This window comes from Apteryx rowi, unplaced genomic scaffold (assembly GCF_003343035.1).
Source record: "Apteryx rowi isolate R43461 unplaced genomic scaffold, aptRow1 scaffold_193, whole genome shotgun sequence".
Taxonomy (NCBI): domain Eukaryota; kingdom Metazoa; phylum Chordata; class Aves; order Apterygiformes; family Apterygidae; genus Apteryx; species Apteryx rowi.
The window spans coordinates 688,739-707,346 of record NW_020448230.1 but is presented as its reverse complement, the minus strand read 5'-3'; the positions used below and the strand labels follow the sequence as shown (position 1 = coordinate 707,346).

Here is an 18,608-nt window from a genome sequence, read left to right as displayed (position 1 = left end):
AGACAGCACAGTGAAGGATGTAATACGATCTTTTATAGAGCAAAATGGAGTGCATCTAATTAGGTAGTACAAGTTTTTAGGAATTAAAATTCACAGATTTGTAAAGTGGAAAGATGATTAACTGAGTGTTGCAGGTGACATTCTTGGGACAAAGACAGTTGCAGAAGAGGACACATTTTTCATATTTGTTAGTAGTTTTAAGTTGTAACTACTAAAATCAGAGAATAACTTTTAAAAACCATGTAAATAAATATTTGTTGCATTGGAGATCTATTAGGGTATTTTTATAAATCAAATAACTATAGTCATTGTTCTGAAATGTGTTGTGCGCTGCCATGTTAACTAGGGTGTCAGTAACTTGTGTGTTAGTTTGATATTTCCTTAAAGTGTACTGTTGCATAAACGAGTGTGCTAATGTGTCACTGTTGTTTCTATATCGGTTTAGAAGAATTTGCTTGTGTAACAGGTTGTTGGTTGTTTCACCCATCTTGGCACATGTGCATCTATAAAAGAATGTTTGAGAGCGAGAATAAAACATTGACAAAGGAAGGCATTCTTCATTTTCTGGAGCTTTATGAAACAAAGCATCTTCCAAATTCACTTGAGTTTTTGGAGGTAAGGGTGCCTTCCCTGTTACTTGCCAGAAAAAACATGTATTAGCTTGTGTTATCTATTACATTATTACCTCAATAGTGTTGAAATTAGACAAATTCTATAAAAATGCCCTCATATTTAGCTGTACAAGTGATAGCAATATTTGTAAGTGGTGTCAAATATAAAATTACTTGAAAAACAGCCACCCTAGTGGGAAAAGTGCAGTCATTTATCCCCCATGTTTCAAACTAATGCTCTCTAATTGAAGCTAGCACCCAGTTTATTGACATTTCTTATCAGAAATGAAAATCTCGAAGCGGAGGTAGGGGCAGGGAACGTTGATGCTTCAGACTTCTGGAGCTCTGAACCTCTCCAGAACTGTTGATTGTCTTCATTGAGCAGAGTCTTGGGTAAACTTATTCAACAGACCTTAGGTTTGTGCACAGTGTCTCCTACTCAAGGAGAGATTTTGAAGATCCATTTTTAAATCTACTTGTGAGGAGGTTTGAATATCTCTGTAGTATTATCAGTATATTACATATTTTACATATAGATTTTACATTTGGAATGAAATACTGTAGGTTTAAGCTAGTTTTTATTAGCATTGCGTGTAGGTTATCTCCCCAACCAGCCTACACCTTAGTAAGGAGTGGTCTGTGTTACACTATTATTTCTTCCTTCTCTCTTTCATAGAAGGACCCTTGTCCTCAAAAGCTAACATTTCTGCTTTCTACAAATTAAGTCAGCCTCTTGATAGCTGACTTGAAATCCAGTCAACCTTAAAATAAATAAATACATATATTGCACACCCACACACACCTGCACACCCACACCTATGTGCATGCACACACACCTCTGTGCATACGCACACCTCTACTCACACGCACTGTGTATAAAAAAAAAATTCCAGAATCCTTCTAACAGTGTTGGGCTGTAGTCTTTCTCCTATTTCATGTTTAAATATCTTTTTTTCTTTTTATGCTGAGTGTCATCAGTTCCCCCATCCATTTTCTATAATCATTTCTTATTTGCCTGTGCCTTTCATAATGCTCTGTGAAATGTACCTAACGAGAAAAATGTTTTGCTTGTTTATTCTCCTGCTCCCACTTCTCTTCTGTTCCTTGTACTTTGGCTGCTTCTTCCGCTACTGCTGGTGAGGGTGTTCTCTAATTTCTGACTCCTTCTGTCCTTTTAAGGACAGGTGAAATAATTCTAGTTGGCCTCTATATAGCAATTCCTTTTGAAAGTGTATTTAGCTGTTGTTCTTGTTTTCTTTTATCAGTTTGTTATCGGACCATTAATGGATGCCCTCTCAGAAAGTTTTCTTTATAGCAGGTAAGATATTGATTATTAAATATATTATTGGAAATGTATTCTAATAATACTGATATGAGTATGTTGGTAAAATCTTGTATAAAGGAAGACACATTAATATACAAATGTTGTTTGCTAAATTCCCTCATAGGAAAAGAATTTCTTAGGAAAGGTGGGTGGCTATGAGTAAGATGAAATGGGTTGAATTTCATCGTAGCAATAGCAACATAGGGATGCCTCAAGGTCCCATTTACACCTGAAGTTAAAATATTTATCTGGAAACAAAATGAGATATGATAAGAGAATAATTATAATTTAGTGAAGTATTTTTTTTTATGTTCTCTTTTTCTTGCCACAAAGGAAGAATGGGCTGTTCTAATTGTTGCAAATTCATAATTGATAGGAGAATTTTTCCCATAGTGCATGATTTTCTGGGGAATGAATGCTTTTCCCCAGGAAACTATTTGAGGTCACAAGCTGACAATAGCCTCCCTTGCTGTAAATACACTAAGAACAAACAAAAGTTTGAGGAGTTGCAGGTTGCTATGCATTCATTGTACTGATGGCATTCAGTCCTTTGTCCATTGCGTGGGAACTACTGAGAATGGGGAGTCAAGTGCTGAGTACCCAGATGCTATGGCTTGGGTTACAGCTAGCAAACTGAAACTGAGTTCAGAACAGTGCTGGTATAGCCTTGATTGGCTGGCCTTGTTGGGGAGGCAGCTAGAAAAGTTCACACTATTTATGCACTTCTGGAGGAAAAAGGGTTTGTGACTGTCACTTGCTAAACTGGTACACAATTTGCATTTGGTGGTTCTGGCTATCTGTATAAAGCATAATCAAAATAGGTTGTTTCTTCTGAACAYGGCAGGACAAGCGTGACTTTTTCTGTTTGGGCACCTGCTGCAGTTATGCATTTATCATCTCAGAATTAGCTGGCTGCAGTATTATTTACATGGGCATACACTTCTAGAAAGTTAGAAGTTCTGAGTGTTTGGTGGGCTTTATTTGGAGGTGTCTGTCAGAATTGTGTTGGATCAGTGCTTCATAGTCTTCTGTCATCTCTATTCCTGATGAAACATGTGTTGGGATATATCTGAAAGCAGGGGAGAGGTACATGTTTGGGTATACCAAGAATATGCGAAGTTGTTACAGTTAATGTAGTATCTCATGACTGTCCCACTCTAATCCTTAATAGTTAGAGTTCTGAGACTTCAAATATAATGTAGGTTATATCTGTCTGTCTTGTGGAATGTTTCTTGAATCTTTAGTTAAAACTTCTTGTGCTGATCAATAGTTTTGTTTATACTGACTTTATAATCTGTTTCAGAGAGAAATCCTTGCTTTTTGGCACACTTGTATAGGTAATTTGTCTTCACTGCTCCCCCAGTCAGACTAGTCACATCCACACTGCATATCACTTGGAGAAATTATCTTGTTGCACAGGCCTTTGTAACCTACTCACCCGGAGACCTCTGGCATGCTCTGAGTGCCCAGCATCAAGTTTAACTGGCAGTGCAGTTTCTTACTGTGGGCTCAACATACAATACTCTTGATAGTGGGCAGCCTTGCTTGAGGCTGTACTTGAATGCCTTAGTGTGATGATGCCACACCGCATCCTTGTAGGTGGTCAGGGAGATGCTTACTGTTGTGACCTTCTCAATCCTCCCTGTGTTTGTTGGATGCTGTTGGAAAACTGGCCTAAGTGAAGGAAGCAACCTGATGCACTCCATCTGTATGGCCTATTGGAGCAGTCTCTGGAGTGAATTAACCACTGAACCACGCTTTGTTTTTGTTTAGGGGCAATCCTAGTTGAAGCTGTTAACATACCAGTTGTGTATTTGATGTTTTAAAACCCAACAGGACACCAGGCCAGTTAATGGGAGCCTGTCCTCCTTTAGGATTGAGGTTGCAGAAGTTCTTGGCCACTTATCTCATGCTCCTTCCAGATGAAGAAAAAGGTATGTTTCAATTTGATGTTTCTGGTTTTTTTCTTTTTTTTTTTTTTTAATAAATCAAATAGAAACCATGGATCCATTTTCCATATCTCATGTAAGCATTTACCACTATTTTCCTACATTATTTGAGGAAAAGGAGTAATTCTTGTCCTTGTGGCAGTGGAGTTCTCAGAGAATAGAGAATTTTTCAGAGGCTTTGGGGGATGCTGCAGTATTAAACTACCAAACTKTTTTAGGAGAAACTGAGGCAGACTTGGCAGGGGTTAGGGGGGAAGACAGTGAAGATGAACAGTATTTTCAGATTCTTTTTATTTATTTGTCAGTGCTGTGGTATTTTGCATACTGTGGTATGTAAAATCTTTAGAATTATTCTGATTTTCCAATGTTGATCACTGTGGTATGAGCCAGTCTATCTGCCACACTTTTTTGGTCATAACCTCTAGGCATCAAAAGAGCCAGTCCAAGTGCTGAAGCAGAAGTTGAATAAGGATTCTTCTGTTGTGATGGTGGGTGCAGTAAGATTTCTGAGATGTCCTCCAAATTTTGGTGGTAGTGTAGGCTGAAGGAGAGGAGCAACTTTTGACAGACTAGAATCTAACATTTGGTCTGATGAGATGAAATTAGGGTAGAGCTAGCACTATCCATATATTGTATCTACAGGTGCAGATTCTGGTATGAAGCACACCTTATGTGTTTGTAATGCCAYAGATGTCAGATTTATTTATTGTGTCCCTAGGCATGCATTTTTTATTTTTATTTTTTTTTTCATTACAAAATGGAGAGTCTGTGATCGGTAACTCTGAGAGACTGGGAGACTGCTTCTTTGAATTGTAGCTGCGGTGCCTATCAAGGCGTACTCTGGCCATGCCAGCATACAGTAAACTGGTCAAGTCTGGTGGAATCCCCATGTACTTTGTTCCACCATCACAGACACTGAGAAGCAGCTTAAGGAAAGTGTTGCCTAATGCTCAAAATAATCAGAGTTAAAATCCATTATTGAAAATGAGRAAGAGTGCAGATCACCAGCGTCAAAATTGTTTTTATTTCTGGCTATCTCCTCATCATGTTATCTTTCAAAACATGATAGCTTTACTGACAAACTTCTCTTTTGAGTATACTTTTTTTTTTTTTTAAAGTAATTGGGAAAATTATTCTGTTGTCTTTCATTTAGTTTTCATAGATTGAAGTGGGACTGGTGGCCTTATTTTGCCAATTGAGTTTCTACTCATGTTTCAGAATCAGAACCAGAGGACTGAGCCATTTCTCTAGCTCTGAGTCTCTTACTGCAAAGTCAGAGCTCTTGTCTCTAAAATGCACCTGCCACACTTGAGGTTTTTAGTTTCTTTTGCTGTTTGTAAAATTCTCTTTCCCAGTTCAGTTTTGAACCAAAAGTAAAAATGTATTGGAGCTATTTTCAGGAGAAGAGTTTTGCTAAGTCTGCATGGAACAAGAAGGGACTAGGGAAAGGGGAAGAGGGAAGAGAGGTGTGATGGGGACAGAAAAGGAGGTAGGCAGAAGGGACAAAAATGAATATGTTTAGAGAGTTACCTCATTTTTTAGGAAATTTTTTTTTTCATCAAAATGTAATCCCCAAACTCCCTCCTTTCATCTTGACATTTTGCTAATTTGTTGTTCCATAACGAAAACTTAAAAAATAAAATAAAACAAAGCAACYTTTTCTGAAAAGTTCAGCTGCTGGAATACAGTTGAAATATACTTGAAGATAGAAGGTATCTTTATAGCTTTTATTTAGAATTTATCTGGCTGGCCATAAAAGCTAGACTCTTCCCTGTTACATGTTACTGCACAATAAATTAATGGTACTGTGTAACATTATAATACTTGCATAATAAAATATACTATAGCATAATTAAATACCTATTTATGAGGTTTTAAACTATAGTATATTTTATTTTTCCCTTAAGCTGTAAGTCAGATAACAATTGGTGAGCTTTCCTAGTTAAAGGCTGGTCTTGCACTTTTAGCCTGAGCAATGCAGAAATGATCCTAAATGTGCAGCGTGACTGCATCATAACAATCTCTTGCTGGCGTCCTTGTCATTTAAATGCATTGGAGAACAAGAAATCACACCTGACTTCCTGGTATGAAAGCAGAAGTTTATGCTGAAACAAGCTAATCAGCTAAAGTATTTCTGTGATACTACAAGCTTGTTACACAGTGGTACTTCATGTTGCAGTTGTAAATGTTTATTTTCTGTTTACTTTTATTTTTAAGGTAGTTTCCTGTTAAAGTTTATTCAGAAGATGGCAAGTAGGCATTGGTGTGCTGTTCCCATTTTGTTTCTTTCTATGGCACTGGCATATATCCCTGCATGTAAAATACTGGGCACTGACGGACTTCATGCTCTAAGGTAAAATGCTTACTGCATCAGGTTGTTATATACTACTTACAGGGAAAGGTACTGAACATCTAGAAAGCCAGGATTTAATCCATGCTCATTACTTCTGGGAGGAAGTGGTGGTTACCTGTGACAATGGAAGGTTCTCTCCCCCTTTTTATGTCTAGTGCACAAAAGAAAACAGTTTAACAACTGTGTTTATCGCTGCATGACTTGAAAATGTGTGTTTTGCATTTCACTCATTTGTCATCACTTCTTTTTTTGGCATCATTTTTCACTGGTCTTCCATACTTCCTGTTATGTGTTAATCTTTGTTTTTGTTCTTTTTTAAGTATATTAAAATCTTGTTAATSGCAGCTGAGGTCAAAATCAAAACTTGAGGGACCAGTAAATAAAAAGCTAGACAAAAGTTCTAGGCATGCATGTTTTCAGTAGTACCCACAATATTTCCTAAGTGTCAGCTTTCATTTCAACAGGTAATAAAAATCAGTAATTATTCCAGTTTAATCAAATTTGAACTTTGAAATAATATTTTCTAGTGGTCTAAGGGATATTGGAGAAAAATAACTTATGAAAAGAAAACAATGGTTAACAGTCAGATACACTTTTCTGCTGATAAAAGAACATCTAGAGTTTTTCGGTTGTGTGCTAGAGTGAGAATTTGTTGGCATACATATTTCTATATTTGTGAGAGATGGAAATGCAAGTATTAAATTATCATTTACACTACTAGCCATGTGAACATAGAGATTTTTACTTGTGGATTTTTTTTTCCATGTTTTTGATCTTGTCAGGTATATCCTTATCCAAGTTTGAATTTCAGTTTTTGAGAATAAATTTAGAAATAGTCTTGGTTTTGGATTGTATGCTCTTTAGGGCAGAGGATGTGTTACTCTTTGTGGAATATGTTTAATAGATACAATCTAATATGTTGAAAATAGCTATCAAATATATGAAAATGGTTGAACTTCTTTAATGTATATTTTCTATGGTGCATACTTGTCTGTTTGCAGAGATGTCCTACAGTGTACTATGATTACACATCAGATTTTGTTGCGGGGAGCTGCTCAATGCTATCTTCTTCAAACAGCTATGCATTTGACGGATGTGGTGAGTTTTTCTTCCTAGTGTAATAAGGATATACTAACACTTTTGCAGGTTAAATGGTGTATAAAAATTTTTTGCTAAATAGAACATGGAACAGCTGATTTTGCTGGATTAGTAATTTTGTTAGTGACTACTTAAAGGACACAAATGTTTGTACTATGTAAGTATGTAGTAAGCTTGTGTTAACTCTGATTTCTTTAAAATGTATTTTTCCTTTCCTTTTTCATTTATTCATTTATATTTTGGTGTAGGGTTTCTATGCACTACTTACGTAACAATATTCTATCATGATATGCATTGCATAAACTTGAGTTTCAGCAGGATTTTGAAGTACCTAAGAGAATAGAAGTACTTACAATAGCAGAATGGTGAAACTATAGTTAATGTTGAAATAGTAAGAACTTAGTTGTTCAGTAGTCAAAGTATTTGTTTTAGTTGTCTTACACATACTTTTTTCTCAAATGAGTAGACGGTCAGCATTCCCCTTCGATTATTGGCTTCCATGTTATGTCCTCTGGTTATAAACATGTCTGAGCAGGTTTTCCTGTTGGAAATACAGAAATAAGACTTATTAGTGACTGAGGTTGTTAGCTATGAACCTTCATTTAAAAGATGTCATCAATGRATAGCACTATTCTTTCAGTGGTTCTTTAACTTTCAGTGTGTATCAGTGTTGAGATTAGGTTTAATACTTCAAAAAATTGATTTATGTTCCTTGATAAGGTAGATTGGTACCTAAGATGCTAAAAATGAACCTGTGTCATGGAAAGGAAAAGGTCAATTTCTTCTTTCTGAACCTTTGGCAGATGAAAGCAAACATCTCTAGTCCTCATTTAGATGTTATCAGTTGTATATTGTTTTGGCAACTATTGTATCTTGATCAATTTCTTTAGGAGAAAGTGTCCCTCCCAGACGTTGCAAGCTTTCTTATGTCCCTTAGACCGGAGGAGTCCCTCAGGAGGGATACTATGTTATGGATGGAGGTGAGAGCTGAAGCTTGTTTTATGTTCATCGGATATCTTCTAATACCTGTACAAATGCAGGATTTGTTATTGCTAATTTAATATTTAAATAGTTAGCTACTTTTGCGCTGGTGCATTCTGGAATTTCTGGATGTGGAGTCCTAATGGTATTAAATATTTCCCTTGGAAGCTGTGTTTTTTAATGTAACAGAGGGGTTAATGTTAACCCTCAACAAGTTATTCAGCAGATTCAAAGCAGAAGAATTCTAAGTTGCACCACCACAGTGGGTGAAGGTAAGGGGGGGGAGCGGGAATTTGGCTTTTCCTGTCTTCTTGCAGAGATTCTTAATTTTGCAGAAGAGAAAGCTTTTTTGAGGTAGAGTTTCTTTTAGATTTTTGAGCGGTGCAAGTGCTGGAATGTATTCTTTCAGTGCTTGTATGCATCAGTTTGTCATGTTTCCCAGAGTCCATGTCAGCATTGCAGCTGTTGGGTGTAACCATATTCAAATGCAAATCAGAATCAGTTCTTACTCAGACTTTTGGTCCCTGAATACTGGTCCTTTAAGAGACTTCAATGTGTTTATCACAGTCTTCATCTTCTGCCTCCTTTGCTGTTATTGTAGGAACTAAAATCAGTATTTGGTAAGCCTGTACTAGTATCTGTAATCTTTCCCATTAGGGATCCATGCTCACTCCTCTAGATCGTTGGTAACTTCATGGAGAGAGTGTGAAGCAGGGCATCTTATGGAATCCACAGAGCCACGACTTGGGCTTCTCTCTCTACTTTTATTAAGAATACAAGGTAGATGTAACATCCTCAGATGAAGCTGCTCTTGTCATCAGATTCTACAGACAGTTATTTCTGTATATTATATATATTCTCTTCTTTATGGCTACTTTTTTCTCTGCTTCTCCCCTCTTCCCCTCAACTGTCTTTTGTAAAATTCCGTTTGATGGAAAAGAACAATATTTTGTAAGTTTAATTAATCTTTAGAATGATACTCTGCTAGTACTGTGCGTATTTTCCCTTTCTCTTATTTTTGAATGTACTATCTGAGATAATGTGGATCCTGATAGTCTCTGAATGGGCCAATATATAGGCCAAAATTTTGTATAAGAGCTGCCTCTGATTTGCATGTTGTTTGGATGAACCTAGCACTGGCAGGAATAACAGAGTAATCTCCAAGAAAAAAACATGCATAGTATGTAAAGTGAGACTGTGAATTTTAAATTTCCGGAGGATGTATATCCTGTGTATTTCAAAGATGCACAATGGTGCGATAAAGTGTCAAAGAAGAAATCTTCACATAGAGGATGTACTAGAATCAACTGAATAAGTAGCCATAGCTTTGAGTCACAGCAATTTATGATAAATGATTTTTGATTTTATTGAACTGAATTTGATTTTATTTATTGAATTTATGATAAAATGATTTTGCATAATGTCCTCTTGTTAAGAATGTTGTACACATTATCCTATTCAGTTGATTTTAGCAGATAAAAAAAAAAAAAAAAAAAAAAAGTGCAGCTCTCATTAGGTAGTACTTGGCCATAGAAGTCCCATTTGAGATGATTGGGTTTTTACCAATCTTGCTTATTTGTAAGAATTGTTTTTTTTTCCTTATGTTGGTACCAATAATCTCCTTTTTTAGGTACTCTGAATTACTCTCTGGAAGAACCTTTTTCTGTATTAGAGGAAGTAGTGTGTTAGGCCTCAAGGTAGCTCAAGTGACTGTCACACCTGTCAAAGTGTGGCTTTGTTGATTAAAACCTTTTATATCTGATGGTGCTTTAGTGTACTGCTCTTACGTTGGTAAAGTTCTGTCACTACAGAGCTGGCAGATATGTTTAAATAGTAACATACTGGTTTTAATTTAGCTTTGCAGTTGGCTGCAAGTGAATGACAGATTCTTCAGAAAGTCTGTAAAATGTGATTTTGAGTGTAAAGAGATGTCATCACTGTGTTTATATGTACGCAGTCTTGTGGGAGAGTACCTTAAGACACCAGTATCTGAAAGTAAGTTAAATGTTTATTAATACTCACCTCTTAAATGTGTTTAAAAAAAAAATTTTTAATTATGAAAATCCTTTGGTTTTTAGAAGAGGTAATGTTTACATTTTACCTGTTTAAATTCTACCTAATTTGTACTATCCTTGATTCATAAATTCTGAAAGGACTTTTTTCTTCACTGCCACATTTTAGATGACTATAACTTCAGTTTATCATTTTCTTTCAGAAGAGAAATGTCATGTTGTCTGTGTTTGGATGCTTTCTAACTTGTGTAGTGCTCAATTATTTGCTATTTAAATACTGCAAACTTGGCAATTTATATATTGTGTTGTAATACCAAAAGTCAAATATCAAAAAAGGAACATTTTTTAATATATACCTATAGAAGATATAAAAACTAGGTCAGAATTTGCTGATGATAAATAGCTTCAGAAGATCATGCGGCCCAAAAAACTTAACCTGATTGTCTTATGGTCAGAAATGTTGTAAGCATATTTTTGTTTATTGGTATTTCAAGGTAAATTGAGTGTTAGAAATTTTGGCAAGTCTTCTCTCCTTCCTGAAAAGTGTGTTTAGTCCTTTGCCATGGAATTGCAGATACAGATTGCAGATGCAGGCAAACATCTTCTATGTATTTCACTTTTTAAAAATGATRTTTGTAACTTTCTAGTTTGATAGGTATCTTAATTTGTAAGTGTAGTTTGATATACATCTTAGTTTGTAAGCAGTCATTTGGAAAAAATATATATATATACCTGCCAAGTCCAGCTGCTTTGTGCTGTGTCTTCACAGTTTTGCTTTCTAAATTGCCAAAGCTAAAAGCATATCACTCCAAAAAAAACCAAACCAAACCAAAAAAAACAACCCCCCCAACCCTGTGTTCCTGTATAAAAGATCAACGAAGAGAGAAACTTCAGTTTAAGTTCATGTTTTATTTCCTTTTACAGAACAGTTGTAGTTCTTTATATAACTTTTAGCTGGTTAAAATTACAGCTGATGTTTCTGAAGACGCGCAACAGATTTATGTTCTTGTTTAACTTCATTTGAATATCCTGCTGTATTTCAAAAAGTGAAAGTGAAGTCTATCGAGTCTGCTACTACATAATCCAACACACTGCCAAAAATTGATTTCAATGTAGTGACCAGTAGGATCACCTTTTACAAGGCATAGCGAAAATGCCTTTGTTTAGCTTGTATTTGGATAAAAGAATGCCAAAATTTGGCAGTAATATTAATGTTAACATTAGTTGTTATCATACTAATTATTGTTTATTAAGCTATAAAACAAAAGCTTAAAAATTAATATGCAGATATTTTTAAATGCTGTGGAAACCTTAAAATATCTTTAATCAGGAGAAAATTGCTTTATGCCTGACTGGTTTGAAGCTAAGCTTGTTGCAACAATGATTCTGTTGGCTGCAGATGTGGAGGAGATGAGGAATAAATACAGGTAAGTATAAATATCTTATTTTACAACTCTTTCTTTTTTCTCAACTCCCCTCTGCCTCCTTTCCCAGGGTCCGATAAAAGCCTACTYGTGTCAATCCGTTTATTTCAGGAGACTTTGGGTTAGCCTGATAGTTACTTAGAGCTTGTCTAACTGGCTGCAAACTTACTGGATAGCATTTCTAAAGATATTTAAGTGACTTGGAAACCTGTGTCCTATTTCCATAAGTGACTTCAGCACTTAAGGTAGATACTCAGAAGAAGACTTTCTGTTAACTTTTGTTTTTGTATAGTGGAAAAAGCAACATAGAATGGATTGAACTAAAGGCTTTCTTGAACCCTCTTCTGGATGTCTTGATGAAACTTGGCAGTAATGCTTACATACCGACACTGAAAACAGATAAAAGCCTACAGCTTCTGTTGAAGTTATTGCAGACTCGTTCGTTAAAATGTTCCAATCCACAAGATGGTTAGTGATATCTTCAGTATACTGTGTCTTATATTAATTAATTATTTAGTCTAACTTAAAACCAAGGTATTTACTGTTTTAAGGCTATATTGTTAAATTAATACTAGCCTAGAAGTAATGAATGTAAAAGTTGACAATCTGGCATAGCTTTTATGAAATTAAACTGTGGGCCCAATCATATGGGGGCCCTTTTGAAGGTGTCCCAAGGTGTGGGAATTCAGATTGTGGAGCGCATCTTAAGAAAGCAGTCATCATCCATTAGAATTAGATTTGCAGTTAGTCAGAATTTGGAGAATGGGACCAAACTACAAATAATTACAGGCCCATTCTTTGCCGAGGTACAGGTTCAGTAAATCATTTAGAGGCTTCAAAAAGAAAGTAGTACAAAAACCCTATCTAACTTGCTTAGTTACATCAGGTTCTGACAAAACCTTTCCTTAGTACATAAAGCAATCGTGCTACACGTACTCTTTTCTGAGTTGACTCCTAGATACTTGTTTCTCAACTAACGCTGTTTAGACTGCAGTATACAGGCTTCCTCAGGTCCTTTCAGGATATTAGGCATGATTCTAATGGGCATGCTTAGCTTACTTGATTTAGTTTGACCTTGGCTAAAAGCAAAGAGGTGCCCACTTAAGCACAAGACTGTTGATCTGACTGTCCAGGAGTTTTGGCCCCCCACAGATTGACTGCCTCAACTTGTAGCTCTTTCAGGAGTGTCTGAACAAAAGCTACAGAGTCCTCACTATTTTTTCTGTTGAAACTTGGTCAATTTGTAGCCAGATTAGATTTATGAATTTTTCATGAGAGCAAGTGAAAATGGCAACATAATTCTCATGATGGGGATGCTCAACTGGAAGAAGAGTAATCTTGGCATTTGGTTCCCGGATTATTTTTGAGTTTTTCTCAGTCCAGTGGTTTTAATACATGAAATACAAAAGTAGTTACGGGGTAGGGGCCAGAGATCTAGGCTGTTAAATGAAGAAGATGATTTCACGTACTGCATCCCAGTTTCATTAAGATGTCTAAATGCAGTCTTGAGGCAAGTGCCTAAACTCATTTTTAGAAATGCTTTACACAAACACATACACCCTTGAGTTTTAGCTGTTTGGCTGAAATGCTGAGCACTTGTTATGCAGGCTGTTACAGTTTATATTGTGGGATGATCTCTGAATGCAAAAGTAGATTCATTTCAGGTGAAACAAAATTGAAAGACGTGCTCCAACTGCTAGTGCACATTCAGTCCACAGTACTGGACCAGAGCAAGCCTGAAGCAGAACCCTCCAAAATGCATATCGAGTACATGTTAGGTTTTTAGTACCAAGTATTTTACTCTATAAATCATTTCCTTAAGTGCCACACTGCTTGCTGAGGTAGACATAATCAATCCCTTTTGTTTTGAGAATTCTGATGCCTAATTTAGCATTTTAAGTTCTGCTGCTAGAATTCTTAAGGTGCTGTAGTGCTGAACAACACAATGCCTTTGTCCTTTTGAACGCCCATGTAGGTACTCTATTCAGCTCATCAGCAGCAGAGTCTTTCAGGAGGCTTTCAGAATTGGACTTGTAACTGTTATATCCTTTCATGTTGAGATAATTTTAGAAAAGAAAAGTCATACTTGTTTATTTCCTACAGTCTTTTCATGCCTCTCCCTTCTGCACAGGAGAGCCAAGTAATAAATCTTGTTTCCTGAGCTGTGAATTGACCATCTTGATCATGATAAAATAATAATAATGCTGTGAAATACAAATGTTTTCTTGCCACGTTGATTAAAAAGGCAGTGATAAGTCCTATCTGTCAAATGGGAAATGATAAAATGAGAGCGAAGAAGAAAGTAATCTTTTTAGCTTGTGAAACAAAAGTACTAACAATTGGTGAATGCTTTATGTAAGAATACCATAATGGTGATATAAAGCAACAGCATTTTTCTGGAGACCTTCCTGTCTGTACTGTTGTTAGACTTCGCTATTTTAAGTGGGTTTTGTTTTGCTAACTTATTTTTTATAGCATTAGACACTTTGTGAATTGGATTTTGTTCTGTCTTACATTTAGTGAAGAATTTCTGAGTTTTAATTGCAGAATACTGCTTAGTGGTTTGAGACTCAAGTCATTTTTAGAAGAAATTACAGTATGAAATGTGATAATCTGACATAGATTAAACTAAACTGTTCAAATTAGGTATGCAAGAAATGTAGCACAATGTACCATTTTAACTGGGAAAATTGAAAGTAAGCACAATTCCAGAAGTTGAAAATCTGTATATGTTCATTATTTCTTGCTTTTTAAGGTCTTCTGTATCCTAAAAATAATAATCTTTGTATTAAGTGTAACTTGAGGTCAAGTAAAAAAAAAAATCAGCAGATGTATCCTCCAGGTAATTCTCCTAAATACTGCAACTGTGTTATAGTTTCGTGTTTCTTAGCAAATAATATCAGTTAGATACTGTTATTTGTTCTTTGGTATACGCTCTGTGTCCTAATGCCTGATGTTTTAGAACAAGATGGGCACATAGAGGAATTTAACTCTGTTTTGGTATTGATGTGTTACCTCTTTGGCTTTCAGTGCCAGCTAGACGTCACCCCTGAAGTATAGATTGAAGTGTGTTTGTGGCTAAGTACATTTAAGCAGAGTGACCTATTTCACACTTGTTATATACTTGCGTCCTTTTGTTTGCGAAGCCCTATGCACAGGCATTGTATCTTGTAGCTTAGCCTTTTCTTAGCAGAAGTGTWACATTTTCCATTATAACCTTGTGTTCTTGCTTGTAATTTTAAGACAAAGTTATTTTAGACTGAAGTCATACAAGATTAGTCTCTACCCAAAGTTGAACTACCTTTCAACAATGAAAAACAAAACCTATTTTTCAGTTACATGTATATTAGAATAGATGGCTATGTTTTTCTTGCATACAGTTAATTGCTGAATATGGAAACTTTGTTTTTTATTCAAGAGTAAGTTCATGACTAAGGGTGGGGGGTTTTTTTGTGGGAAGGGGTGGAAGTAGGATGAAAGTGTGTGCTAAAAATTGGAAAATTATACTTTGATTTTTTTTTTTAATTTGTTAATTTGTGATAAAGCAGAGGAAAGGATATAATCAGTTTGATTCTTTTGGCCCTATGTTTTATACTGCTAAAGAGTACAGAGCTGGTTTTTAAGGTATTTTTAGGTATTTGAGTACCTATTACTGTATAACGTTGACATTGTGACTCAATTAAGTCCACATGATGTAATACAGCTCTCTAACAAAGTGCATTTCCATATGTCTATACATTTATTTTTCTTTCCACACAGATGGGGTATTAATCTTTATCTGGAAATCTTTAATGACGCCTGTGGAGAGTATTCTTGAATTTGTTCTCCGGCGGCTTACTACAAATGAGTTAAGTACTGTAAGTATTTATTAAAAGACTTACTTTGTTGTGGTTTTGCTTATTAATTTCATTTACCAGTGCTTTTAGAAATTTTCAAATCAAATATTTAGATACCTAGAAAATAAATTTCCATAGAAACTTTTTTGAATGGGCACAGTAAGAACACTTTCAGCAAAAAAGGAGGTGTTCCCTCTCAAAAATAAGGCAGAAATTCTTCCTGCATGTGGCTCCATGAGTGAATGGCTTCATACAGGTGTGGAATTATGATGTGGAGAGAAGTGGCAAATACAAGAGAATGGGAGAGTAAAAATAAAAAGACGTAAAACTTGCAAGATACAGGCATGAGAGAAAATCCAGTTGAAGAGGAGGTGCAAGACACACCCTTATACAAGATATGTCTGTAGGGGTTGCAGAGCTGTGATATGTTCTGATAACTGGATTAGCTTTTGACACCGATTCTGGTATTCAGGCAGCTTATGTGTTTTTTCCTGTCATTCCTTTGAGCCCAGTAAGGGAAGTAAATTTATGAATTAAAAGAAGTGGAGATTTCTTCCAGAATTCCAGACTTGTCTCTACTAAAGCCTACTCCAAAGCCCTGAACTAGAGGGGATCCTAAAAGCTGAGAAGAAAAGTTTGGCTTTCTTTTAGGTGTGGGGTGTTGTTTGTTTGTTTGTTTTTTAACAACCTTACAAAAAAGGATGTTCAACTGCAGTGACTGTTGTTGTTCTTTTCCTTCTGCTGTCATTATTATTATTACTTTTCTCTCTTTTCAGCTTAAGTCTTCTGTTCTTAATGCTTCAATTTACCCTTGTTTCTGCATTTTTAGGTTGGGGATCTGGATCGTTGTGACTTATACTTAGCTTTAATTCCGGAGGTAGTGAATTTGTGCTTGCAAGTCAGCTGGAAAAAGGTACCATCTATCAAGAATTTCATTTTTTCCCTGACAAATGCTTCTATTCGTAATCTTCAGAAGACAAACTGTGAAGAGGTAATTTAATACATTTACAACAGTAATGTAAAGATTAACTGCTTTTATACAGAGAGAGAGAGAGAAAGATGGATGCATATATGTATGAATGTTAAAAAAAAATAAATTCCCATATACATTGTATATTCCCATATACATTGTATACATTGTGTAATTAGTCAGCAGCGTAATGTTAATGTGAAATACTTGCAGTGTATTTAAAGCTTGTATTTTTAGTACTTTTTTATATTAGCTTTTTTAAAAGTCTATATAACTGAAGTAAAGCTTTACTTGTGGTAATGGACTATGTGTACTCAAAAGCCTTTTCTTCAGATATGAACCAATCCTACCTAGAAAAATTGTAACTGGCTGAAAACACCCTTTGGTGTGTCTTAATGAACTATCAAATTTCCAAACTCGAGCATACACATAAAAAGAAATTCAAGAACCCCGCATTGCTTTGGCTTTTCATGTGGTTGTGTTCATTGTCCCATGGTTGTATGTATTAGTATAGTATATCTGAAATAGATTTATGTTTCTTTACCTTTTGAATATATATGTCTTATATAAAAAGGAGACAAAGTTTGTTGTGCAGTATAATTTTTGGTATTCTCTGGGTTGAATTATTCATCAAGAACAGTAAATAATACAGAAAAAAGATTGTTGTAAGTACTTGATTTGTTAGGTTTACTTTTCTAAGGAAAAAAGAGCAAGACTTAAAATTTTTTCTCTGATGGCTGTGTGAATTATGTACTTACTTTTTTCCAGTGGTTTCTAAGTAAAGATTTTTCAGTTCAGTCTTAGTGTTCACTGGGGGCCTCTTCCAGCTTCTTTTGAATTCGGTGGGAATTATACTGTCATGAGAATTTCTTCAGTTGCACATACACTACATCTTCAGTTTAAGATTATTTAAAAAAAAAAAAAGTACTTTGAAGATATTCCAAATAATATTGAGCTTTTAGTACTGCTAAGAAACTATATGCTGACAGATTTATCATTAGTAGTAGTAATATTTATTTTCTTAAAACTTTTTTTCATGCCTTTTGAACATATGTGTTTATTACACAAAATAATCATAGTGGATGTCCTGGCCTTCTAGCATCTTGGAGCAGTTAGCACGTGGTATTGCATATTTTATCTGTGTGCTTGCGTTGGGTTTTAACTACAGGGACCCATTTTTCTTTCTGACTGCTATCCAGCAATATATAAATGTCTAGCTGGTAAGATAGAAGTGTTCTGTCATAGTCAAGCTAGGCTCCTGCACTTGATGAGTAGGTGACTGTAATTTGCAAGGTGTATACTTATTTTCTTCAGCATTTCCAACTTGTGGTTGATTGCATTGACCCAGCTAAGCAAAGTTTCATTATGCATAGGATAAGAAAATAAGGAGGTAGGATGATGCAGAGTTGCTACCTTATGATATATCGGGTGATTAAATGGGAGGATTACTGAATGTATCGATAGGTYATTCACGTTATATTCGAAGAAATTGGTGTATGTTTCATTGTTCATCTTTTGATTTGATTTTATTAGGAGCCGAAGCTTAAAGAACAAATTAAAAAAGTAGCTAGCATGGCCTCACTGACAGTAGTTTGTGAGGTTATGAATCAGAAGCCTGAAGTGCACCTTGAATCTCTGCCTTCTGTGGATGCCCTGAAGAAATTTATTTCCTTTTCTCAGTATAATCAAGTATTAAAGAAACCATCTTATGTTGAAGAAAAAAGTAGGTATGTCAGTGCTATAGCTTGAGTAGTTCTTCAGAATAAATCCTATTAGAGTAGAACAGTGATTAAGATGCTGTTTTTCCTGTTCTTTTCTTTGGTAATTTTTGCCAAGGTAAAAATGAAGAGTTCTGAACACAAAGCATTCATTGAATTGCTTTTATGTCTTCAGATTCAGGTTTTAGAACATAAAAGCAGCCATAACAGGTCAGACCTAAGGTTCTGTAGCTCAGTTGTCTACTACTATGAAGCTATGTAGCTTCTAGTGCTAGGTAGCCTGAACTAGCTTTGAAAGCTACTGATACTTATACCAGCTTCAGTGTCTGTAC

The 18,608-nt window shown here is 35.5% G+C and overlaps 1 protein-coding gene across 4 annotated transcripts in view; it reads left to right on the top strand.

The window, feature by feature from the left end:
* Positions 1–18,608, top strand: part of TARBP1 (TAR (HIV-1) RNA binding protein 1) — a 42,140-nt gene that overhangs the window by 2,382 nt on the left and 21,150 nt on the right. For 3 of the 4 annotated variants that reach the window (XM_026062784.1, XM_026062782.1, XM_026062786.1), the window contains exons 3-14: positions 446–615; positions 1,877–1,929; positions 3,772–3,869; positions 6,102–6,237; positions 7,239–7,335; positions 8,226–8,315; positions 10,173–10,311; positions 11,659–11,755; positions 12,045–12,220; positions 15,512–15,609; positions 16,418–16,579; positions 18,092–18,285. In XM_026062784.1, the coding sequence (XP_025918569.1) occupies positions 446–615; positions 1,877–1,929; positions 3,772–3,869; positions 6,102–6,237; positions 7,239–7,335; positions 8,226–8,315; positions 10,173–10,311; positions 11,659–11,755; positions 12,045–12,220; positions 15,512–15,609; positions 16,418–16,579; positions 18,092–18,285 (1,510 nt within the window). The remainder of the gene's footprint in view (positions 1–445; positions 616–1,876; positions 1,930–3,771; positions 3,870–6,101; positions 6,238–7,238; positions 7,336–8,225; positions 8,316–10,172; positions 10,312–11,658; positions 11,756–12,044; positions 12,221–15,511; positions 15,610–16,417; positions 16,580–18,091; positions 18,286–18,608) is intronic. The other variant, XM_026062783.1, reaches the window with a different exon arrangement.